The 27,205-nt window shown below is 44.3% G+C and overlaps 1 protein-coding gene across 1 annotated transcript in view; it reads right to left on the reverse strand.

Annotated features, from left to right (window-relative positions):
- The window catches only part of LOC309556017 (uncharacterized protein C7orf57 homolog), a 78,739-nt gene extending 52,217 nt beyond the window's left edge, over positions 1-26,522 (reverse strand). Inside the window, exons 1-2 of the mRNA XM_082258284.1 lie at positions 26,377-26,522; positions 2,540-2,608 (exon numbers count right to left, since the gene is read on the reverse strand). Coding sequence (XP_082114410.1) covers positions 2,540-2,588 — 49 coding nt within the window. The 5' untranslated portion in view covers positions 2,589-2,608; positions 26,377-26,522. The remainder of the gene's footprint in view (positions 1-2,539; positions 2,609-26,376) is intronic.
- Between the last annotated feature and the right edge of the window lie 683 nt (positions 26,523-27,205).

Raw genomic sequence — 27,205 nt, forward strand, 5'->3', positions numbered from 1 at the left:
CGATTCTGGAATCAAAGGCAGAATCGCCCAATTCTGCCTGCGATTCTGGAACGCCCAGGTGTGAATGGAGCCTTGTAGATAAGCTGCCTCAGGGAGCAAGCATTACATGTGCAGAAGATTTCATCCACACAGGGAGTGCATTGTTTTTAATGAGTTATCTAGTACACAGACTGCATTGTGAAACGGAGCAGTAAAGGACAAGCTTTATGTGGCAGTGAAAATTAGGAAACAGAACCTGCATTTGTAGTGAGAAAATATGGCTGTACCGATGTACCAGGGGAATAGCTACAGGGATTCAGTCATCCCCCTGTACACTTGGAACTGGGAGTTGGTGGAATATATGCAATATTGTTTGGGGAGAATTTTGGCTTGAAGATGGAATTTATGTATGACGGAATGTTTGTGTCCACTAATAATGATTGTCATGTATTTTTTGTGAAAATATAGTTTTGACGTTTTTGTAAGGGGGAGGGGTAGGGTGGTGGTGGCAGCTCCTGGGGGGGGGGGGGGTGGTGTCCGAGAGGGCGGGGGGCGTCAGGTAGGCTGTACAGGGCCCTGTGATTTCTAACAGCTGCCCTGCATGTACTGTACATATACTTTGATCAGCCATAACTTTATGACCACCCACCTAATACTAAGTAGGTCCCTTTTTGCTGCCAAAACAGCACTGACTCTTCAAGGCAGGGATGTCACTAGACCTCCAAAGATATGCAGTGGTATCTGGCATGAAGCCATCACTAGCAGATCCTTTGGGCCCTTTCACACCTATGAGCTTTTGCCACGCTAGAAGGCATATTTCCAGTGCGACACAATCGCATCAAACGCATTTCGCATGAAATCCTATGTAACGTTTCACGCTGCTGCTCTGCGTTTGCGATGTGGTTTGAAAAGTCCTGCATACAGCATATTTGATGCACTTTTCAAAAACACACCAAACATGCACCCTCTATTAAGTCAATGGGAAATGCACTAAAAAGGAACCAAAAATGCACCAGGGTGTTTTTAAGTGTGTTTTTGGGTTCACATAGCACGAAGATGCTGGTTGTTAAGGAGCGGGCACCCGCCAGGGTCCTTAACAACCAGTAAATATCTGATTGTAAACAATCAGCAGATATGTAAACAATGCCGCCCCCCCCCCCCCGCACTCCCCCCATCCCCTGCCAGAGTAGTGTGGGAGTTCTGCAGCTCCTCCAGTCTGCCCGCCCCCTCTCCTACTCTCACATTCTCCTAACTAACTCTCCCGCTGTCTTTCTGGCTCCTTCCCCTAAATGGGGTAGCACGGCTCCTGCACAAGAGGAACTGGAGCATGCTGACCACCAAGGAAGTACTGGGGGAGGCAATAACACTGGTTGTTAAGAATGAAGACGGGTTCTGGTTCCTTAACAACCACCTGTTGGCATCCTTGACAACCAATGAATAGCCAGTTGTTAAGAAGTGGGCACCTGACTGTGTCCTTAACAACCAGGTATTCACGCATATGTACTGTAGTGCAACGCTATTAAAACTTGCTATGTGTTTTTTTTTTTAAAACCCATAGTGCTTTTAAGAAGCGCTGCTATGTGAAAGCAACTGAGCTGTGGTGTGTAAAGGCCCTTTCAGTCCTGGAGGTTGCAATCAGATTTTTTTCCCAGAACATCCCACAGATACTTGATTCGATTGAGATCTAGAAAATTTGGAGATCAACTCTACACCTCAAACTCCTTGGTGCGTTCCTCAAACCATTCTTGAACCATTTTTGCAGTGTGGCAGGGTGCATTATCCTGCTGAAAGAGGCCATTACCATCAGAGAATTCTGTTTCCAGTGTACTTAGTCAGCGACAATGTTTAGGTAGGTGGTACATGCCAAGTAAAATCAACATGAATGGCAGGACCCAAGGTTTCCCAGCAGAACTTTGTCCAAAACATTATACTGCCTCTGTTGGCTTGCCTTCTTCCCATGCTGCATCCTGGTGCCATCTCTTCCCCAGGTAAGCGATACACATGCACCCGGTAATCCATATGATGTAAATGAAAACGTGGTTCCTCAAGCCTGGCCACCATCTACTATTGCTCCAGAGTTCAGTTCTACTACTCAGGTGTCCATTATGGCACTTTTAGCTGTTGACACGGGTAAGCATGGGCACCCTGACTGTGACTACGCAACAAAAAACAAACTGCAATGCCCATTTTATCTCTTTTCAGTACATCAACTTTAGAGACAATATGTTTACTTGCTGCCTTATGTATCCCACCCACTTTCAGATGCCATGTTAACAAGATAGTTTGTGTTATTCACTTTACCTATCAATGGCCATAATATTATGGCTGATCTGTGTATATTCCTAATAAACAGTACCTCTGCAAAAGAAGACCACTCTGCCAATAAGAGTTATTGCTTCTTCTCAGAGGGTCGAAGATATCATCAATGCTACATAGTTATAGTACATAGTTAGTCTGGTTAAAAAAAGACACAAATCCATCCAGTTCAACCAATAATGAACTTACCCTTACTTGCTAGCTATTGTAGATTAAACAAGACTTTTCCATTGAAATGACTTACCACAAGTAGCAAATCTGCTGGGGGGAGCAGATGGTTCCTTTGGTCGCATTGCGTCTTTTCCTGAACAAACTAGATTAAAAATAGACAATGAATAACGTAAATAGGAGGACAAGATTGGAGAAAGCTTACAGCATATAGTGAAAAAACAAGCATAGACAACAGGAAAAATCAACGGAGTCAATCCACACTTGCACTGAGATCAGATGGTCAGGGGGACTGTTTTTCAGATGGTCAGGGGGACTGTTTTTCATTTTTAACAATTAGTTACAATTGTTTCACAATCTTAGAAGAACAGTGCACCATTATATTTTTTTAGACAAAGTAGAAAATGCCCTGGCATCAATGTGAGTAAACTTTGCTCTATCATTGGCATTGGTGGGAAGAATAATGCCCCATTGTTGGTATCAGGGGAAGGAAAAGTGCCTCTTCATTGGTGTCAGTGGCAGGAATAGTGCCTGCCCAAGGGCCAAATAAAAGAAAGCTAAGGACTGCATCTGGCTCCTGGGCCGCAGTCTGGAGACCACTGCTCTATAGGATCAATAGTTAGGGGAAACACCTACCTCTGTCCTTGAACAACTTTATTGAGCACCAGGATGAAGTGTGATAACCTGGTAGCAATACACGTGTGGTTCTCTAAAGTAAAAGGTCTTGACTACATGCAGGTAACAATGTGCATTGCTTTCTTTTTTTTGAGCTGTCTACGACCAGCAGGCTCTACTTTAGATATTGCAAAATGTTTAAAGCTGAAATTTATCTAAAATATGTTTTTTCTTTACAGCTTTAGTTATATTGCTTATCTGTAATTAAGTATGTCCTACTATGTACGGGCTTCTGAACTCTCTAGAAATCTTCACTGCAGAGCTGCCCTGTCCTCTTCTTGCTGTGAATGGGGGAGAGGATCCTGTGACTCATCAGACTCTCCCCCATTCACATCACAAATGTGTTACAGGCAGGTATCAGTGAAAGAATTTGTAGAAAAGGATAGGAGGGGGATGTATCCCCGTCAGATCATCTTTACTGCAGCTGGCCCGGGGACCCAAAAAAGTTATTAGCTCCCAGAGTGCCAGAAGTATGTAATGTAACTAAATTTAGTAGAGAATACTGTAAACGTTTTTTTTTTTTTTTTAAAAAAACAACTTTAGTTTTAATTGTATTAAACACGCAAACATTTTTTTTATTCTCATCTATTCATAGACGGTTGGGTTATCCTACTGGCTACTAGGGATGATCGAACGGTTCGGGTCGACCATCGGTTCGATCCGAACATTGACTGTTCGAGTTTTGGCCAAATTTAGAACTTTTTGCTGAAAAAGTTCAGAATTCGGCAACCAGAACCGACCAAAATGCAATGGGACAGGAAATGGGCTTTAAAAGCCCATGATTTGACCAGAACCATTAGCCAAAAGCCAATTGAGGGGGCAGGAGAATGCTAGGAATTTGATTGGAGTGACTAGGGGGTCCAGAGGCCAATCATTAGTGAATACGCCCCCCCAGTATATAAGATAGCCCCGCCAAATTCCTAGCATTTTAATACAGAGACATGGAAGAGAGTGGAAGCAGTTTTGTTACTTCTGCTTCAAAAGTGTCATTTAGCAATTATTAGTGTGAGGAAAGGGATATCTAGTGTAGTTAGGGTGCTATTTTCCACTTTAGTTAGCTTCAAAAATCTAGTTTCTGTAGGGAAAGTGTTAAATGCCAGGGTGACCGTAGTGTAGTGTAGGGTGAACTGACACTGACTGCTATGGCAGGGTGACAAAACCCTTCCATGTCAGGGTGACCGCTATAGAGAAAAGATTGTTTCTCTTATGTGACTTACAGAGCAGCGATATGGCTTCTCGCCGGTCAGCCTGCTTTTTGCTGCAGGCGTTTATAGGGCTTTTTTGAGGACATGTTTGGAGTCAGGCATAACATCTGAACTTGTGTATAGGGGTATATATACACACACATGTATGTATATATACACCTACACATATATAGGTGTGAAAAGAGCAGAACACTATGCTTGCGCTAATGAAATAATTAACAGGCATATGTCTCCGCTCCTATCACACCTATATGGTTGTATGTGTATAAATACATATAAGTGTGTGTATATATATACCCCTATACACAAGTTCAGATGTCATGCCTGACTCCAAAGACCCCCAAAAAATGGCCAAAAAAATGCCTGCGCCAAAAAAAAAAGCCCAGGTGTGTTATTGCAGGCGTTTTTATGGGCATTTTTTTGGGGTCTTTGGAGTCAGGCATGACATCTGAACTTGTGTATAGGGGTATATATACACACACACACTTATATGTATTATACACATACACACATATAGGTGTGATAGGAGCGGAGCCATATGCCTGTTAATTATTTCATTAGAGCAAGCATAGTGTTCTGCTCTTTTCACACCTATATATGTGTAGGTGTATATATACATACATGTGTGTGTATATATACCCCTATACACAAGTTCAGATGTCATGCCTGACTCCAAAGACCCCAAAAAAATGCCCAAAAAAAAACGCCTGCAATAACACACCTGGGCATTTTTTTGGGGTCTTTGGAGGCAGGCAAAACATCTGAACTTCTGTATAGGGGTATATATACACACACACTTATATGTATATATACACATATATAGGTGTGATAGTAGCAGAACACTATGCTTGCGCTAATGAAATAATTAACAGGCATATGGCTCCGCTCCTTTCACACCTATATATGTGTATAAATACATATACAGTAATCCCCCGCTCCATCGCGGTTCAGTTTTTGCGGTCCCGGTAATTCACTTTTTTTTGTAATGTTATTTTACTATATAAATCATTAAAAATGAAATATTTTTTGTGTTTTCCATAGCTCTTGCTATGTCTCTTAGTATCTTTTATGTGTTTAAATGAGTTTCTATTGTTTTAAAAGTGTGTTTAAAGACCTTAAAATGCTTCTACGCATACAGTGACAGTAAAATAAACATGCCTACAATGCATTTTAATAGGGTTTTTCTATTTCGCGGAATTTCACTTTTCGCGGCTGGGTCCGGAACGTAACCCCCGCAATGGAGGGGGGTTTACTGTAAGTGTGTGTGTATATGTATATATATATATATATATATATATATACCCCTATACAGAAGTTCAGATGTTTTGCCTGCCTCCAAAGACCCACAAAAAATGCCCAAAAAAACCCCTGCGCCAAAAAAAAAAACTCCCAGGTGTGTTATTGCAGGCGTTTTTTTTGGGCATTTTTGTGGGTCTTTGGAGGCAGGCAAAACATCTGAACTTCTGTATATATATATACACACACAATTATATGTATTTATACACATATATAGGTGTGAAAGGAGAGAAGCCATATGGGTGTTAATTATTTCATTAGCGCAAGCATAGTGTTCTGCTACTTTCACACCTATATATGTGTATGTGTATATATACATATAAGTGTGTGTGTATATATATACCCCTACACAGAAGTTCTGATGTTATGCCTGCCTCCAATAACCCCCAAACAATGCCCAAAAAAACGCTTGCTACAAAACCGGCAAGGTGTGAAAATAGCGGAGCCATATCCCTGTTCTATAAGTGACCTAATAGAATTGAGTTTTTTGATTATCGAAGTTCGGGTCCCATTGGTTTCAATGGGGTTCTGAAATCCGGGCCGAACTTTTTGGAAGTTCTGGTGTTCTGGTCGAACCGAACTTTTGAAAAGTTCGATCATCCCTACTGGCTACATGAGAAATGAACACTGGCAACACAAAAAAGTTGGCCAGCACAGGATAACCTCAGTACCATCATGCCTCAGTTTTTTGCTAGTGTCCTCAGGCAAGTGCGTGTGTTTTGCTCAGCTCTACCGTTCTCTGTTATTTGGAAGATTTTTCCACTATCAATAGCTGCTGGTAGATTCATGCTGGATATTGAAATACTTCAGGTTTCTCCATTCAGCCATCGAATGCAGGTAGATCCATGCTGGATAAGTGAAATCCTGGAAGTCTCCCCTGTCAACCACTAAGTGCAGGGTATGCTCCATGACAGCCCTGAATTAATGGAAACTTCTCCAGTCATCTACAGCATGGATTCCCAAATCATTATTTATGCTGGTGTTGTCTTTGTGACAGTCATGTGGTCAGCATTGACTACCCGTTTATGTTACAATTCACATAGGGCTCTACTATTCAGGTCAGGCCAGTTTGTCTGAGGATTGCTTATGGAGTTATCAGTCTAGAGTGGAGGCAGTTTTCTTGTCCCTATCTCTGCAACTCACTGCTGTGAATTTCTATCAAGCTTAAGCTAGATTAGGGTTCCTCTTAAAATTCTGAGGCTACCTATTTGGTATTTTCTACAGTAACATCTGTAGTTATTTAGCCATTTTGTGAGAGGGGAGTTAATGGGGCTGACTTATTAAAAGAAAAAACAGACCCGAATCAACCCTCCTTTTTGCGGCAGTCAGCTCTACCCTCCTATTAGTGCTAATAATGGCTCTTGCTTTTATTTGGACCTTGTTAAACCATGGCTACCTGGATAAATTCCCCTTAGTGAGATTTTTCCACTACTGCAACTGATCTCTTGCTTATAGCATGCATTGATAAATGTCTGAAATGTTTTTATTTCAGCTGTGCTAGTCTGCTAAAGCTTCCCGGTCTTATTATCCCATGGTTCTCCTAATGAGTGTGCTCTTTGGTCAAGGTGCTCATTTGAGGAATTCTTGCACAAGTAAATTTTGATCTACATAGTCTTAGGGGGACAATGTCTCCTCAGATTGATTCTAGATATTAGTTACCCAGGACACTACCACAAGCAAGGGAATCTATCTTCCTCAACACAAGAAGCCCAAGGAATAGACTGATGAGTATTCCCTCTCTCTTACTGTTTGCAAACATTCCTATGTTTCTCTACTTTTCTAGCCTAGTTTCAGCTCAGCCGGCAAGGTCTGGCACTTAAAGACTGCCAAAGTCACTATAAACATTCCCCAGCATGCAGGTGTGGTGGCCCCACTTTCTAGAAACAACTTGCTTCTTTACTGCATGGGTGCAGGAGGGTTGCAAACGAGAGTTTTACTCCCTGCCTTCACCTTATTTTTCCCACCTCCAACCATCCAGTATAACTGCACAGATTAGCAGATCTCCATAAAACTCTTGTGTCTTCTAGGCCAGGGTGTTATTGCCTCAGTTCCTGTGGTGGAATGGTTTAGGGGGATTTACTTTACCTTGTTAACCATTTCCATAAACTAAGGGGAATTTTCCCCCATTTTGTTCTGAATGTCCTCATTTGAATCCAGGAATTCTACATGAAATCCATCCGTCATCTCCTCCCTTCACCAGGGAGATTTTCTGACTTTTGTGGACATCAATAAAGCATACCAGATTGTCCTCTTCTTTCCGGCACATCTACATTTTCTACATTTTATGGCAGGATCTCTACACTACCAATTCATGGCCATGACTTCTTGTCTGCCTCTTGGGTGTGTACCAAAGTGCTAGCTTTTCTTCCACAGCATTGCCATTTTGGGACAAATTGTTTGGAGTATCAGGGTCTAGTCCTGGACACAGTTCAGGCCAGAATATTTCTCAATGGGAGAACATTTACACTCCTCAGTCCCAGATTAGAGCATTTCAGATAAGGACTCGCTAGACTCTCTGCTTTTGTAAAAGAGCCCTGGGCCTTATGGTAGCCTCCTTTGAGGCAGTTTCCTTTACCTCTACAATGAAATGTTCTATTAATCAGGTCCCTGGACACATTAATCAGTTTGGCACGGAGGACCAGGTTGTCCCTTGCCTGTTGGCTCATGACAAATGTCAGCCTATCAGGCTGGGGAGGAGAGGAGTCCATGCAGAAGATGTCTTGTCTCCTGATCAATGTACTGGAACTTTGCGTGATTTGGCTTTCTCTGCAGCATTGGATTATCCTGCTGGAAGGTCATCTGTACATCTCCCATCTTAGAGGAAGCTCAAGACATTTAGTTTCGATCCTGTCCTGAGAAGAACTTCACATTGCTGCTTTTTATGCCACTTACATCCCAAGAATAGATAATTATCAGGCAGATTTCCTCACCCAGAAGGGGAGTAATTAGGGGAGTAGTCCCCATACCCCAGGGTGTTCCAGAATCTGTGTCGCAGGTTGCCTTTCCAATTTATGGTGAAGGGAAACACACCAGATGTTGACCTCCTGGCTTCCAGGTTCAAGAACAAACTGGACAGGTTTGTATCCAGGTACATGAATTCTCTAGGGCAGTGATGGCGAACCTATGGCATGCATGCCACAGCTGGCACGCAGAGCCCTCTCTGTGTGCATTCCAGCAATACTGGGAAGCTGCCGCCACTGCTACCTGCGCTCTCTAATCCTCCCTACCCCACACGGCGGTGGTGCTGTGACAAGGGGAAAAGCGAGCGCGGGCTGTCTGTATTTCCCTCGCTCGTCCCCCTTCTGTCAAGCAGCGCTGGACAGGGACAGAGTGGCACTTTCGGAGATCGCCGCCCACTGTGATTCCTCCTGCCTCCCCATTGGCTGCAGCCAGGGACCAATGAGGAGCTTGACAAGAGCACCATGGGACATGTAATCCTGGAAGACCATGGGTCTATTTTAATGTCCAGCCCAGCTCCACCCGCACAGCAAAGCTGCTGGAGTTTGAAGTGCAGCGGCGCTGTGACAAGGGGAGAAGCAAGTGTGGGCTGTCAGTGTATTTTCCCCGCTCGCCGCCCTTCTTCTGTCAAGCAGAGCTGGACAGGGACAGAGCGGGGCTTGCAGAGATCGCTGCCCGCTCTGATTCTCCTGCCTCCCCATTGGCTGCAGCAAGGGACCAATGAGAAGGTTGACAAGTGCATCATGGGACATTTAGTCCCAGAAGACTATGGGTCCATTTTAATGTGCAGCCGAATATCACCACCAGGAGAGAGAGGAGTCATTGCTGCAAGGGAGAGAGACTGGAGCAGCACACTGTGAGCCAGGGGACAGAGAGGCTGCAAGGATACTGCCCCTGCAGTGTCAGTTGCGGGCGTCGCCACGGGCAACCGAGAGTGAGTGGACATCTATTCGGAGGAAGCGTTGTTGCTGTGTCGCTGGAATTGGTGAGAGGCCCTTGCAGCCATTATCTGTGGCTGTTACCAATTGCAGTGTTGGCACTTTAAAAAAATAAGTTGGTTTTGTGTGGCAGTTTTGACATTCGGGCTCAAAAAGTTTTGCCATCGCTGCTCTAGGGGAAGCACTGTAAGCTTTGGCGGCTTTGTGGGACCAGTACACCCCGATCTATGCCTTTCTTGTATGTACAAAAAAATTACAATTCAACTGATGCTGTGTTAAAAAGCCTAAATAAGCACAAATATAATAGCAAAATAACATACAGTAACTATGCAATAACAGGATCTAGACTTCAGTCTCTAGAAAGGTGGATATTAATGGCTGTGTTGAGTTATTTTGAGGGGGCAGCAAATGTACACTGTTATACAAGCTGTACACTCACTACTTTACATTGTAGCAAAGTGTCATTTCTTCAGTGTTGTCACATGAAAAGATATAATAAAATATTTACAAAAATGTGAGGGGTGTACTCACTTTTGTGATATACTGTATATGGTTTAGCAGTATTATGGCATGCAATCTTTCGTTCCTTTCATGTTCCCTGGATGTCTGCCCGCCAAGAGAAATGAGCGGCTGTGAGGAGTTCACTATTGTGAAGCAGCCGATTCCTATCATGAGAGTTCAGCGCTCTGTATGTCGATCTTGAGAAAGATAGGCATTTTGTAATGATGAGTGGCTGTCCAATTTATGGTGAAGGGAAACACTGAAAACGTGGAGACACTTTTCAGTATGAAGAAACACAGAGGCTCCATTAGCACTTCACAATATGGAATCGAGTGTGGAATCGCTGTGATTCTGCCCGTTTGGGTACCATTCATTCTAAATGCAGTGTGATTTTAGCGTGGCTGTCGCATAGCAGAATCGCACTGTAATCACAGCAAAACAAGACTTAAAAAATTGCGTAAAGTGTGTCGCCCAAAAAAAGGAGTAGAAGCAGGAGCTTCTTTTGGGCGACAAAGGTGCATAGGGCAGGCCATTGAAGTGAAGTGAACTAGACCATTACTAGCAAATAAATAAATAAACATAAATTCCAGTATATATCCCCTTGTTTGTAGACGCTATAACTTTACTTTTGCGCAAACCAATAAATATATGTTTAAGGGCTCTTTCACACGGGCGGTCTGATCAGATTCGCCTGTCACTTTTTTAGGCGGATCTGATCGGATGCCCCATTCAGCCCTATGGAGCAGCGGATGTCAGCGGTGACATGTCTGCTGACACCCGCTGCCATCCGCATCCGATCCTGTCCGTGAAATCCGGACGGATGGAAACCCTATTTTCCATCCGTCCTGGGGATCGAATCGGATGGGATCGGATGAGAGCGGACGGGCGGTCCGCTCTCATCCGATTCCCCATAGAGAGCAGCGGGGGCTGTGACACCTCCCTCTCCGCACTGCAAGCGGAGACGGAGCTGTCACCCGCCGGCTCAGCGGGGATCGGCGGATCGATCCCCGCTGAACAGCACGGATCCGCCTACGGAGGCGGACTGTGTGGAAGAGCTCTAATAGGATTTTTTTTTTTTTTTTATACCAAAAACATGTAGCAAAGTACATATTGGCCTAAATTTATCAAGAAACTAGATGTTTTACATTTTTTTTAATTGGATATGTTTTATAGCAAATAATAAAAAAGATTGTTTTTTTTTTTTTTTTTCCAAATTGTCGGTTTTGTTTTTTTTTGTTTATAGCGCACAAGAATAAAAAATGCAGAGGTGATAAAATACCACCAAAAGAAAGCTATTTTTGGGAAAAAAAAGACATAAATGTTATTTTGGTACAGCGTCGCACAACTGTGCAACTGGCCCCTTTTGCAGGTATAGCTATAAGAAACATTTAAGTGACTGCCTATACTGTAAAAAATCCAGGGAAACTCTGTCTCACCCTGTTCTCTACATGCTCAGTTTCTCTTGGCACTGTACCAAAAATCAGAGCTACTAGAGGCTGATCTGCTGGCAGCCTAAAGATTTACTTCTGCTCAGGGGCTCTTAGCTTCAGCAAAGTAGTACAGTCAGAAGGTTTTTTTATCTTAATACATTAAGATAAAAAACCTTCTGTGTGTAGCAGCCCCCCTCGGCCCCTCCTAACACTTACCTGAGGTCCGTCTCTGTCCAACAATGTCCACGAGTGTCTCAGCCGCCTGAAATTCTCCCTTCTGATTGGCTGAGACACAGCGGCGGCACCATTGGCTGCTGCTGCTGTCAATCAAAGTCAGCTAGCCAATCAGGAGAGAGAGGGGACGGGGCTCTGTGTCTGAATGGACACAGGGAGCTGTGACTTGGCTCGGGTGCCCCCATTGCAAGCTGCTCGCTGTGGGGGCACTCAACAGGATGGAGGGGCCAGGATCACCAAAGAGGGACCGGAGAAGAGGAGGATCCGGGCTGCTCTGTGCAAATCCAATGCAACAGATCAGGTAAGTATAACATGTTTGTTATTTTTATAGGAAAAAAACCATACATTTTTTCTTACCATAAAATCCTTTTCTCTGGTGTTCATTAACGAACACAGCTTCATATCTTCTTTGACAAATGGGTTATGCTGCTCTTCCTAGGAGTAGGACATGTCAAAGAAGATATGAAGCGGTGTCCGTCAATGAATGAAAGAGAAAACTGGATTTTTGTCTTACTGTAAAATCCTTTTCTCTGATGTTCATTGACGGACACAGCTTCATATCTTCTTAGACACGTCCTACTCCTAGGAGGAGCAGCATAACCCATCTGTCAAAGAAGATATGAAGCTGTGTCCGTCAATGAACGAAAGACGAGACTTTACAATCGCTTTATTGAGGAATGTTTGGTACTTGCTAAAGAAAATTATTTTTTATCAAGTTGTTATAGGGGAAGTTCCCCTTAAAGGGGGCAGTTTAGGGCGTGGTATAACTGCAGCCCAACTGATTATTTTTTCACCTCCTGACCGCAAATGTAAACAAGTCCTAAAAAAAAATTAAAATACTGACAAAAATGAAGGTTTTAAAACAAAACTATGTGAAACTTTCACGCAGATGGAGAGGTGCAGGGTTGTGTTGCGCATGCATGCATCTTTCTGTACATCCACATACGTTCATTCGTCTATATAAGTATGGAGGTTCCAAAAATAAATACTCAAACATACCTTGCTTTTTCTGCTCTCGGCAACAAGGCATATAGATTTTTTTTAAACCTGCTACTTTCCATAATGAATACAATAAATACATACATTTCAAATAAAACTATTATTATACAGGATTTATAAAGTGCAATCAGTTTTCGCAGCGCTTTACAATTTGAGGGAAGACAATACAGTTACAATACAATTCAATCAGGGGCTGACTGGCAACGTTCAGCCCAGGGGGCAAGTACAAACCAGAGGCCCGTGGTGCAGTGACTCAGCCCTCCTCACTCTCCCTTTTCCCAGCCTCCTACTGACCCCCATTCCAGGCTGAAGCTTTGCTCCAGGTACTCTCTACTCACTGGGTTCCCAACCTGGTCAGCAGGGGGCAGTTGGGTGGAGCTGGGACAGCTCGGCCAGGGCTGCCTGGGCGAGGAGAGTGTCCAGTGGGGCATGGAACCGGCCTCTGCTCAGACACAGTTTACACCATCCATGCTTAGGGGGAGTCCTGCTCTCTGTCCTTGTCTTCATCCCGCACTATGTAGGTCAGAAGTGGGGACTTTTTACTTCTCTTCACCAGGAAACCTTCAGGCATGTCTGTGGCAGAAGCGGTGCAGCCTTTTTACGGAGCATCCGAGTGGCCCGGGGGGCATTTGCCCCTCTGCCCCTGGCTCAGTCCTCCCCTGAAATCAATGCAGGAGGAATTAGAGGGCCTTGCTCGTTAGAGCTTACAATCTGGAAGAAAAATGTTGATGCATGCCACTGTGCACTATTTTGGAAAAGAGGGCACAAAAGCAGCAATATTTTGATGCATTGAATGGTAAAATCGGTTCAGGGATTGCGAATGCTGTGCATGCATGCTCGTGCGGACCGGCAATGCAAGTGTATTGCATTTTTCCCTGTTTAGTAAATTAGGCCTACTATATTTAACCACATCCCGCCCACCCTATAGGCGTTTGACGTTGGGAATGTGGCTGCATTATCCTGACCGGACGTCATATGACATCTCCGATCTCTAACGTAGGCTCTTTACCATGTGATCAGCCGTGTCCAATCACGGCTAGTCACATAGTAAAGACGTTGATCAGCTTTCCTCAGTACGTGCCTGACAGGCACGAGTAAAGGAGCGCCGGTCGGCGGCTCCTCTGACAGGGGGGGGGGGTCGGCACTGGTAATCAGATCATTGATTACCAGTGCAGACCCTCGGGGGGGGGGGGGTGCCACTAGAACCACCACGGATGCCCACCCATGACCCCAGGGATGCCCAACCATGACCCCAGGGATGCCCACTATGGCCACCAGGGATGGCAATCAGGGCTCAGCCCCCCATTGCCCTCCCCATCAGTGCTGCCCGCCAGTGCCCTCCCCATCAGTGCTGCCCACAAGTGCCCATCATTGCCATCTATCATTGCCGCCCACCAGTGCCCATTATTGCCCACCAGTGCCGCCTATCAGTGCCCATTAGTGCCCATCAGTGCCGCCTGTCAGTGCTGCCTATCAGTGCCCACCAGTGCCGCCTATCAGTGCCCATCAGTGCCACCTATCAGTGCCCAGCACCAATGCTGCATGTCAGTGCTACCTATCAGTGCCACATATCAGTGCCGCCTATCAGTGCCACCCCATCAGTGCCTCCTCATCAGTGCCTGTCAGTGCAGTCTCATCAGTGCTCATCAGTGCAGGAAAAAACTTATTTATTTACAAAATTGTATAACATAAACAAAAAAAACTTTTTTTTTTTCAAACTTTTCTGTCTTTTTTTTATTTGTTTAGCAAAAAAGAAAAAAATTTTTGCAGTGATCAAATACCACCAAAAGAAAGCTCTATTTGTGGGGGGAAAATGACATAAATTTGGTTCAGGTACAGTGTTGCATGACCGCGCAATTGCCATTCAAAATGCAACAGCGCTAATAGGGGAAAATTGGCCTGGGCAGGAAGGGGATGAAAGTGCCCGGTATTGAAGTGGTTAAGACCCAACTTGTTAATCAGTACAAAAGGGGGGTTGATCCGAAATAAAAAAAAGGAGAAAAGACAATGTGAACAAAAACAATGTATTAAAGGCAATCCGCATTTATTTCATACAATGAAAAAAACGAAACAATTACATAATGGTTATGGGCAACAACTCCTATTTTCATGTCTGCAGTTTTAATGAATCAACCACCAAACAGCTTCTTTTAATAAGTGACTGATTACAAAGGTTGTTTTCCTGATTAAAGTGAGAGTCTGCATAGAACATGGAGTACAGAAGGGTTTGATTGACAGACAGCGTTCTTTGCTGCCTGTTCCCCCTTAAGTAAATAACCACTCACCTTTTTTCTCAGTGACACCCAGGGCATTGTAGTGAACACCCCCCCCCCCCGACCTTTCCCTGCTTTGACGTGCATTTGCTATATATTGCTATGGATGACAGTGGCACGGTTACTGATCCCTAGTGAATAAAGTACCCCAGAGGAAGCTCATCTCATAACAATGTCTTGGTTGTCACAGGAACAGGAAGTGAGGGGCAGAAATAGACCAGATGAAAGATCTAATGGAGGATCCACTTTAACATCAAAGAAAAGAACATGACTAAATTCTCTGTAATTTTCGGATGCCAGTACATAAAGGGATTTGGTGGCAACCCTTGTTGTAAACAATTAAAGTATTTGTACTAAACAATACAGCTGGGATTTTAAACTTGTAAACAATGTTTTCTGGTTCATCCCCTGTGACTTCCTAAATAAAAATCTTTTTTTTTGTTTATGTATTCTGTTGCTTGTGCTAGTCTAGATCAACAAAATAAAACGCCAAAAAATAAACTGTATATATAAAAGTGATTGTAACAATCACCTTGTAAAACAACCCATTCCGATTAAAATAGAAATTAATGGCAAAACATTTTTGTATGGATAAAAAAAAAAAAAAAAGAAAACACTATATAGTAAATACCTTTTTTTTTTTTTATAAAGGATCACATTCCCTCTATTCTCAGCTGCATAAGAGCTGGAGGAGGAGAAGCAACAGCACACTGAGCTTCCCTGTGAAAGGCTGTGCAAGGGGGGGGGGGGTGTCAGGACAGGTTTGATCATTGAAGGAGAGCATGATGAGTTCCCAGCAGAGCTAGAGAACTGACCACGATATGTTCTCCTGGTTAGTGTGGTCAGTTTTTGATAGGAAAGCAGAGGGACTGGCGGGAACACCCAGGATTTCACATGAAGAAAGCAAAACAAAGAGAACAGGATACTTTTTTATACAGATACTGTACATGGCACAGCAGGCACATATCAGGAATATGAGATGTTGGCGTAACAAACTCTTTAACAAGATTTCAAAAGCGGATCACCACAAAAACAAGCGTCTCACAGACAGAAGTCTAAAGAAAGGATTTCGATTTGAAAATTTGTTCAACTAAGAAAAACTCCTCGTAAAACATTTTTGGCTGTTGGCTCACCTTTCCATTTAAAGTGACCACGCAACACAAAGGGCCCCAGAAGGTGGAAAAAACTGATCAGATTGCATAGAATGCATTAAGATAAAAAAAACCCTCTGCGTTTAGAATGACTTTAAATTGTATTGTAACTGTACTGTCTTTCCTGTATAATAATGATAATAATTGTGGGATGTTGCTCCGCTCATCAGCTATCTGCTGTGTGGGAAGGATTAGCTGTGCTAAGTGTGCTGTCAGCAGTGTCAGTGCCTATTATAGATGCCAAGGACCAGAGGCGTCTGTTACACAGTGACAATGAGAGATGCAGGAGGATGGAATGGAGGGGCAGTGCTGGGGTTTTCCAGCCAGGGCAGTTTGCATTTTTTGCTGCCTTTAAGGGCCAGTTCACACCATAGAAACGCAGCCTGAATGCTTTTCTGCATGTGCATTTTTAATGTGTTCCAGTCTGTTTTTGATGCCTTTTTGGTGCGTTGATGCATTTCAGTGCATTTTTTCTCCCTCTTTTTTTCTTACCTTAAATAACCATGTGTTCCAGTGTGTTTCTGATGTGTTTTACTGTCTTCCAGTACAGTCCAGTGCAGAAAAAATGCAGCACGTTCTACTTTTTATTTCTGGAACTGACCACACTGGTGTGAACTATGCCATTGAAAACCATATAACCTATTATCCATGCGTTTTTGATGCAGAAAAAAAGCACTGGACTGCATATGGTGTGAACTGGCCTTCAGAGTTTTAACCCTGTCCATAAACATTGGCTGCCTCTCCACTAGCAATTACCACTTCACCTGCAAATACAGCAGACGGGATTTACTTTCCCAGGCTGTAATGTGCAGTGTGTTCATACATGCCGGCTCGCCCTCCAGCACTGTGCATTGGCATGGCTTAGGACAGTATTGTGAAACGCTCATCCTCCAGCACTGTGCATTGGCATGGCTTAGGACAGTATTGTGAAACGCTCATCCTCCAGCACTGTGCATTGGCATGGCTTAGGACAGTATTGTGAAACGCTCATCCTCCAGCACTGTGCATTGGCATGGCTTAGGACAGTATTGTGAAACGCTCGTACTCCAGCACTGTGCATTGGCATGGCTTAGGACAGTATTGTGAAACGCTCGCCCTCCAGCACTCTGCATTGGCATGGCTTAGGACAGTATTGTGAAACGCTCGTCCTCCAGCACTGTGCATTGGCATGGCTTAGGACAGTATTGTGAAACGCTCGCCCTCCAGCACTCTGCATTGGCATGGCTTAGGACAGTATTGTGAAACGCTCGCCCTCCAGCACTCTGCATTGGCATGGCTTAGGACAGTATTGTGAAACGCTCGTCCTCCAGCACTGTGCATTGGCATGGCTTAGGACAGTATTGTGAAACGCTCGTCCTCCAGCACTGTGCATTGGCATGGCTTAGGACAGTATTGTGAAACGCTCGCCCTCCAGCACTCTGCATTGGCATGGCTTAGGACAGTATTGTGAAACGCTCGTCCTCCAGCACTGTGCATTGGCATGGCTTAGGACAGTATTGTGAAACGCTCGTCCTCCAGCACTGTGCATTGGCATGGCTTAGGACAGTATTGTGAAACGCTCGTCCTCCAGCACTGTGCATTGGCATGGCTTAGGACAGTATTGTGAAACAAACTCCCTCCTCTCTTACTTTTCCTTATATACACAGACCTGACCCTGGTAAAGCAGATGACCCTCTCCTTCCACACAGTTTATTGCAGGTAAACATACTGTGGGCTGCTGTGCTGCGTTAACTACTGTATGTCAGTGACTGTCATCTCTGTGTATTATACATAGAAAATTATTTATAGGGGATGCTACAGAAACATAGAAACTACCTACCGTACACCTTTTCTGGTTTAAAAAAAATACCAGTATTATGATTCATTCACACATGTGGTGCCCTCTGAAGAGCAACTTGCATTGGATCACTTTTCAGGGGACACCTGACAGGCGTGAGAAGCCCATTTGTCACCTAATCACCGCCTGATTTAACCCAATAAATGGCACACTACCGTGCTGCATGAACTGTAGGCGATTGTGGCACGGCCCCATATACTTGCATTACTTGTGTTCAGTAAGAGCAACAATCCTTGCCTTGGTTGCGAAGCACCACATTACAGTCATGAGCAACTGCATGTCAATATTCAAAAGAGTGGTTGGGGGGGTGGTAAAACTGTGACTCAAGCACTAGGTTTTACTGCACGTGTGAACGAAGCCTTGTTGTTTTTTTGTGTTTCGGTTACTTTTATAACTGACTTTTATGGCTCGTTTCCACTGAGCTTTCTGGTACGGTTCGGTTCGGTACGGTACGCTATTTATGCTGTTTACATCATGAATGGTACCCTAATTCCGAACCGTACCGTACCACTTTTTGGTACCCTTTCATTGGGGTACCAAGCACATTAGTACCGTACCAACAGGGTGGAGCTACACTCTGCAGAACTTGATTGGTTGACAGAGAATCGTCGATCACAGCTTTCTTGCTACACCACGCCTATCATGAAAGGGTACTATTGGCAGTGAAAACGCAAGGTGTACCGTTCCACTGCATGGTACCGCATGGTACGGTGTTGGAACGGTTCGGTACGGTTTGGTATGGTTTGCTTTTCCACTAAAGTAGTACTAAAGTAAGTGGGTGGGATAACAACGATTCTCTGACCAATCAGTGGCTAGTAGTGACTGCATGCAAAGGATTGTGGGATATGGTACCAGTATGGTACCTCTTGGAACCACAATCGAGGTGGTACTGTTTTAGAGAGCCGTACCGTTTGGTTCCATGTAGTGGAAAAGCGCCGCCGTACCGTACCGTTCCAACACCATACCATGCGGTACCATCAGTGGAAAAGCACAAAAGCGAGCCGAACCGTTCGGTTCCATGCAGTGGAAAAGCCCCATTAGTGACTGTAAACATAGCTCTAAACTGTCCCTTATTTGGAACCAAATCCTTCTGACCCTCTTTCCTCTGTTCCAGGAGGACTGGAATTTGGAGAGACAGAAAAGTGGAAGGAGAGGGGCTGGGCTTTGGAGAGACAGAAAAGTGTGGGGGGGGGGGGGTCTGGACTTTGGGGAGATAGAAAAATGGGGGGGCTGGACTTTGGAGCGACAGGAAAAAAGGTGGCGCTGGACATTGGAGAGACAGAAAAAAAGGGAAGGAGGACTGGAATTTGGGGAGACAAAAAAAAGGGGGGGGGGGGCTGGACTTAGGAGAGGCAGAAAAATAAGGGGTGCTGGACTTTGAGGGAAAAAGAAAAATGGGGGCTTGACTTTGGAAAGAGGAGAAGGGACACTGGAGTTTGGGGAGACAGAAAAAATGGTGGGGAAGGGGGACTGGTGCTTTAAGGAGACAGAAAAGTTGATGACGGGGGGGCTGGATGTTGGAGAGACAGAAAAATTAGAGGAGGGGGTTAAACTTTAGGGAGATAGAAAAATGAGGGTCTGGACTTTGGAGCGACAGGAAAAAACAAAAGGAAGGTGGACTGAAATTTGGGGAGACATAAAAGGGGGGGGGGGGTGCTGGACTTAAGAGAGACCGAAAAATAAGGGGTGCTGGACTTTGGGGGAAAAAGAAAAATGAGGGCTTGACTTTGGAAAGACAGAAAAAAAAGGGGGAATAGCCATTGGAGGGGCAGAAAAATGAGGGGAAGGAACACTGGAGTTTGGGGAGAAAGAAAAATGGTGGGGAAGGGGGACTGGAGTTTTCAGGAGACAGAAAAGTTGATGACGGGGGGCTGGATATTAGAGAGACAGGGGGTTAAAATTATGGGGAGAACGAAAAATGAGGGGCTTGACTATGGAGAAACAAAAAAAGGAAGGGGCTGGACATTAAAGAAACGGACAATAAGGGGAAGGAGCACTGGAATTTGGGGAGCCATAAAAGGGGGGTGGGTGCTAGACTTTGGAGAGACAAAAAAAAAGGGTGCTGGACTTTGGGGGGAAGAAAAAATGGGGGGGAAGGAGGACTGGATTTTGGGAAGACAGAAAAATGGGGGGATGGGGGGGGCTGGGCTTTGGAGAGACAGAAAAACGAGGGGAGGGGTTGAACTTTGGGGAGATAGAAACACAAGGGGCTGGACTTTGGAGAAACAGAAAAAGGAAGGGGCTGGACATTGAAGAGACAGAAAAAAAGGGTTGCTGGACTTTGGAGGAGATAAGGGAAGGAAGGGGGCCTGGAATTTGGAAAGACAGAAAAGTGGATGGAGGGGGGGGGGGGCTGGATGTTAGAGAGACCTAAAAATGAGAGGAGGGGGTTGGACTTTGGGGGAGATAGAAAAATGGGGGGTTGGACTTTGGGGGAGATAGAAAAATGGGGGGTTGGACTTTGGGGGAGATAGAAAAATGGGGGGTTGGACTTTGGGGGAGATAGAAAAATGGGGGGTTGGACTTTGGGGGAGATAGAAAAATGGGGGGCTGGACTTTGGAGAGAAATAGAAAAAGGAAGGGGCTGGAGATTGGAGGGAAGGGAGGCTGGAATTCGAGGAGATAGTAAAATGGAGAGAAGAGGGTTAGACTTTGGGGAGATAGAAATAATGGGGAGCTGGATTTTGGAGAGATAGAAAAATGGGAGGGGGCAGAGGGTTGGGTAGAATGACGGGAATTCCGTGCACGCCTTCTAGTGCGCTTTGTTTGGCTAATGTTACCTAACTCATTGCGTTGGAAGATTACATTGGACGTTCTTGTGTATGATTATTTTAGTATGCATAGCAGGCACGGCAGCCCCTGACCCAATTTCTAACACAAGCTCCCAGTCCACTGCTTCTCAGCTGGAGAATGTGCCGGAGTTCCCATCCACCCGTTGGCAGTCCCCTTGTTTATTTTTCTATTTTTTTGTACTTTAACCCCAGATCAGACAGGCTGGATCTGGCCCTGATATGTACATTTTTTTTATCATAGTTTATTGCCCCTTCATGAGGTTTTTTTTTTTTAATCTTGGTATATTTGCTATGTATTTACTTACCACAATCCCACATATTTATATTTTACAAAAAGAGAAAAAAAAATCTATTTGAGTGTAGTTTTTACTAAAAAAAAAAAAAAAAAAAAATCTTTTTTTTTTTCTTTTTTTTCTATTGGTCCTCTGCTTTTAGAAATTTTACCATCATTTTCTGAAAGTCAATTTCCCAGTCAATAAATTATAAATAAACAAAATATGCATTTTAACATGATCGTAAATAAATTGGTCTACTAGTAAAAAGGTTACAGTGTCATGGAGGCTGCCATTGCTGGCTTCCATCTGAAAATGTCAGTTGCCTGACTGTGTCCCAAACCTAGCACACGTTTATAGCAGAAGTGTCCGAGGTCCTTTTGTAAGCAGATGTCTCAGCCTTTCGCAGGTTACACTCGTTTTTCTACATTTAGTGCCGGTTCACATATATGCGATGGGGGAACCCTGCGAATCCATTGCGGGTTCCCGCATCACATTCAAATCGCAGGCGGTTCACACTGCCATGTGCGAATCACTGGGGATGTCAATACAAATTTAGCGACATGCCCAGATCAGTTTGCACATTAAACGGATTGCATAGGTGTAAACCACCATGCGATCCGATTCTGCTGTGGACTCAAAAAAGGGTCCTGTGCCTGTTATGTCCGAATCCGATGTGAATTCAGCCATACAATCTGTATGGCTGAATTCGCATCGCACAGACATTGCATGTGATTTGCAGAGCAGTGCGCTCCGAATCACATGTGATGTCTGTCATCGCACTGATGTGAACCGGGACTCACTGTGCATTAAAAAATTCCCTGAGGCCGAGTTCACATATGTGCGAATTGGAGGTGGTATTCAGCGCATCCAATCCGCATGACATGCGAGTGTGACTGGCTCCTAATGGAGCTGGTTCACACGTCTGCCCGCGGTGTGGATTCCAAAAGGGTCCTGTGCCTTTTCAGGTCTGGTTCAGGTTCGAATGAAGACAGAAATTCACACCTGAAACGCATCTGAATCTGTGAACAGAAACATACCGGACCCCAGGCCGCACATATGTGAACCCGGCCTGAAACAGGGGAAGATTAAAAAAACAGAGCAGACAGAATCTGGAGTAACCAGTTAGCATCTAGCTTGTGCAGCTGGCCATACACTATACAATCTGATTGTACAATCTCCTTTAGATTTACCAAAACTATTTACATGAAGAGCAACCTAAAAAATCCTTTTAATTAGTATCGAACCAGGCAGGTTCTTACTTCAGATGTCAAGAGCCCCCCCCACCATTAGAAGTCAAGAGTCCCCAAATCTCCCTTACATCACAGTGCACCCCCCTTATCTTATGCTGCTGTCGGGAAGAGGCTAGGGGTGGAGCTGCAAAGAATAAAGTGTATGGTCTGGAGGAGGACCAGAGAAGGACTGGAGTCTGCTGAATGCTGAGACCAGGGAAGATGGAGACGAGGGGTTGCTGCACAGAGGGGTGGAGGATCTCTAGGAGAAGTTCTGTACTCCTCTCTGCTGCCAACTGCTGAGATTGGGGGAGGGGCAGAGAAAATCTTCTCTGCACCCAGGGATCCTCAAACTATGCCCCTCCAGCTGTTGCGTAACTACACATCCCATGAGTCATTATAAAACTCTGACATTCACAGACATGACTAGGCATGATGGGAATTGTAGTTCCTGAACAACTGGAGGGCCATAGTTTGAAGACCTCTGACCTACACAGAGAGGCACAGGACCTGGAGAAGGAGTTCTGTCCTCCTTTCTGCTGCTGACTGCTGAGAAAAGGTGGAGGCAGAAACAAGGGGCGTGCTGCAATGGCAAGAGAGGTGCGAGGGCCACATGAAATGGCCTGGAGGGCCGGTGTTCTGCCGAAAACTCCAACTTGCCAGAATCTCCAACCACGTCACTTCCAGTGACTCTCCAGCGGCTATAATTGGAGATTTCCACGAGTTGGTGTTTTGACAGAACACCGGCAGCGTATACATTACGGTACATGAAGAGTTGGCTGTTTTGACAGAATACCATGTAAGAAGGAAAAAAGTTGTCGCCGCCTTGGAGGCGGCCATGTTGTTGGTTACTAGCAGGCGGACTAACAATGCCCACTGATTATATCGTGTACCGTAGTGTACACGCTGAGGGTGTTCTGTGAAAACAGCCAACTCGTCGAAATCTCCAATTATTGCCCCTGAAGAGTCACATGAAGTGACGTGGTTAGCTCGCGCGCAGAAGCGAACGCATACGCAAGTCGCACCCACATATGTAAACGGTGTTCGCTGCGATCGTTAGAGCGAGAGCAATAATTTGAGCCCTAGACTTCCTCTGTAACTCTAAATTGGTAACCTGTAGAAATTTTTAAAATGTCGCCTATGGGGATTTGTAAGTACCAATGTTTGTCGCCATTCCACGAGCGTGCGCAATTTTGAAGCATGACATTTTGGGTATCAATTTACTCGGCGTAACATTATCTTTCACATTATATAACAAAATTGGGCTAACTTTACTGTTTTCTTATTTTTTAATTCAAAAAAGTGTATTTTTCCCAAAAAATTGCGTTTGTAAGACCGCTGCACAAATACGGCGTGATAAAAAATATTTGCAACAATCTCCATTTTATTCTTTAGGATCTCTGCTAAAAATAAATAGATAATGTTTGGGGGTTCTAAGTAATTTTCCGGCACAAAAAAAATTATTTTAACTTGTAAACAACAAGTGTGAGAAAAAGGCCCGGTCCTTATGTGGTTAATGGAGCCAGTTCACACATGTCCGGCCACGGGGCAGATTCTAAAAGGGTCCTGTGCGTTTTTGGGTCTGGTTCAGGTTTGAATGCAGGCAGAAATTCAGACCTGAATCGCACCTGAATTGGTGAACCGAAACACACCAGACCCCAGGCCGCACATATGTGAATCTGGCCTGAAACAGGGGAAAATTACAGAAATGATGGGATTCCATCTTACCTCACCTCTATTAGATAACCATTTATAGCCATATATTGGCTTTATACCTTACTATTTTACCTATTTGGATGACTGGTTGAGGTATTGGTGATCCCCATATGAGGACTCATATCATTCACGCAGTTTTCACGTACCTACCTGATGGGTGCAGGCATTGCTCCCTCGGCTCCTGTGTCAGATACACCCTCATATAACGTGCAACCTTACACATTCTGGAGTAACGATTGGAGCCCATTTGTGAGTTACATTTGTATAAGGGTCTGGATCTACAAAGTTGTTTATTAGCTGGATACAGGTTCTTATATATATATATTTTTTTTTTTGTTTTTTTGTTTTTTTTGTTCTAGATACATGAATTGTACCTGCTCCTGATGAAGTGATTACTCACGAAACGCGTTGAGCCCCCTAGGAAGCAATTTCATAATACCATTCCTTATCCTATTACTGTATGTACTTAATTGCATTACTGTTCCAATTATCTTTGTGTTATATGTACACTTATGTCTATACTCATCATGAATATATGTACATTATTATTGATTCATTAGCGCCTTTGTTCCTATTGTATCATCCATGTACAATCCATACCCTCTTACCCAACCCCAGGGGAGGACAGGGTCAGGGGGCAGGGGGGCAATTGCCCCCATAAAAAGGCTGCACTGCTTCTGCCAGAGACATGCCTAAATAATTCCTGGTGAAGAGAAGTAAAAAGTCCCCACTGCTGACCTACTGAGTTTGGGATGAAGACAAGGACGGAGCGCAGGCCTCCCCCCCAGCATGGATGGTGTAAACTATGTATGAGCTGAGGCTGGTTCCTTGCCCCACTGGAGACTCTCCTCCCCTGGCCAGCCCCAACCAAGCTGTCCCAGCTCCACCCTGGTGGCCAGGTCAGGAACCTGGATTCGGCCAGTGAGTAGAGAGTACCTGGAGTGGAGCTTCAGCCTGGAATGGGGATCAGGAGGAGGCCAGGAAGAGGCACCATGGGCCTCTGACTTGTACTTGCCCCCTGGGCCGAACGTTGCCAGTAAGCCCCTGCCCAACCCTTCCATGTATAATGGTATCACCATTTATTTATCTGATGGTCCAATTAAACTATGGTTTTACATTGACAGTTCTCTTTTCTTATATTTTGCATGTGTCTATAACCATTTTAGTCACAGAGGGATGGATTGTGTAAGCTGTGTCTGAGCTGAGGCCGGTTTGATGCCCCACTAGAGACTCTCCTCCCCTGGCCAGCCCCGACCGAGCTGTCCCAGCTCCACCCTGGTGGCCAGATCAGGAACCTGGATTCAGCCAGTGAGTAGAGAGTACCTGGAGCGGAGCTTCAGCCTGGAATGGGGGTCAGAAGGAGGCCAGATAGAGGGAGAGTGGGAAGAGGCACCATGGGCCTCTGGCTTGTTCTTGCCCCCCAGGCCAAAAGTTGCCAGTAAGCCCCTGCCCAACCCTTCCATGTATAATGGTATCACCATTTATTTATCTGATGGTCCAATTAAACTATGGTTTTACATTGACCCAGTTCTCTTTTCCTATATTTTGCATGTGTCTATGAGCATTTTAGTCACAGAGGGTCACACACCTCACTCAAAGTCCAAAACTTTATCTTTATTTCAATTACAAAAATGGAGCAGACAGAATCTGGAGCAACTCTGCATAGTAACCAGTTAGTATAAAGCAGAACACCGGATTCGGCCCGCGGGTCTTGTGTTTGACACGTGTTCTAGTGCATGGTCAGCTTTAGTCCCCCAGTCACACCAAATCTGACTTTGAAGCCGTGAGACTTCACGTGATCGTATGATTTCGAAGCTGCATGTCAGTGGCGACTTGGCTGACATCTGTGCGATTACGTTCACAGATGTCTATGCAAATTGTCCCCTGAAATCGCCAGACGTACTGTTACTTCTTCAAATGTGTGCTGCACCACCAAGCCGGAATGCACGATTTGAACAGTTCCATTGCCAACAATAGGGTGCGACTTGTCATGCGATTTGGACCTGTCAGATCACATGACAGGTCGCACCGGTGTGATTGAGTGCTTAGTAACTTCCCTATTAACCTAAAGAAAGTATAGGTTAAACATGATTAGGGTCTATTTATCAATGTTTTCACGCACAATTCACCCAGCTTTTACTAAAGATTCGCTCATTTTTCTTATACAATTCCATTAAAAAAATAAGTGAATCTTGGGTGAAAGTTGTGTGACTCTTGGATGATAAAAACCCAAGGATTCTGTTGTATCTATTTTTTATAGATATTTTTTTTGTGAAAGTATTAGATACTATAACACAATTTAGTCATTTCCAATGCTATTAAACAACATATTTAGCAATTAGTAGACGTTACAGCATAGTATAAGACAATCGGGTGTAATAGAGTGCTGATCTGAGCTATTTACCTGGAGAAAAATATCTTCCCTGGTTCCTGCAGCCGCTCGATCGTTGGAAGTGAAGTACAACACAGATCAGTGACTGTAGCAGTTTCTGGTTCCCATAGCAACACCCAACACACACATGGCCCTGGGCACGCAGTGACGTTTGGAGTGCTGCTGATAGGAATATACAGAACTGCAAACAGTCTGCTGCACAGGGGAATGGCGGCCATTTTTCTGACTACCACAACAACAGCCATTTCTACAGGAATGACAGTCTGAACAAATGCAGAGGTTTCTGGGTCACCTAGCTTTGTGACTGAATGGAGTCAATTATCTATCCATGCATGGCTACTATCACTGAATCTAAGGGCAGTCCTTGCAAGTCCCATGTTGTATTAATATTAAGTTTGTATTAATAAAAATAGTTTTTACTTACATATTATCTATTATTCCTTTGGTGTCAGTAAAGTCCCACCCATAGGGGATTCTACGTATTGCTTAAGCCCCGGAAGATTTTACCCCCTTCCTGACCAGGGGGTATTTTGCGATTCGGCACTGCGTAACTTTAACGGACAATTGCGCAGTCGTGCGACGCCAAACCTAAACGAATTTGACGTCCTTTTTTTCCCCACAAACAGAGCTTTCTTTTGGTGGTATGTGATCACCTGTGCGATTTTTACTTTTTGCGCCATTAACAAAAAAACAGCGTCAATTTTGCAAAAATAGCAATATTTTTCACATTTTTTTTTATATGAAATTCCCCCCCCAAAAAAAGTAAAAATCTAAATTTTTTAACATTTTGGGCCAATATGTTTGGTTAAAAAAAAAAAAAAAAATCGCAAAAAGCTTATTT

This window comes from Pelophylax lessonae, assembly GCF_965119305.1.
Source record: "Pelophylax lessonae genome assembly, chromosome: 5".
NCBI classification, from domain to species: Eukaryota; Metazoa; Chordata; class Amphibia; order Anura; family Ranidae; genus Pelophylax; species Pelophylax lessonae.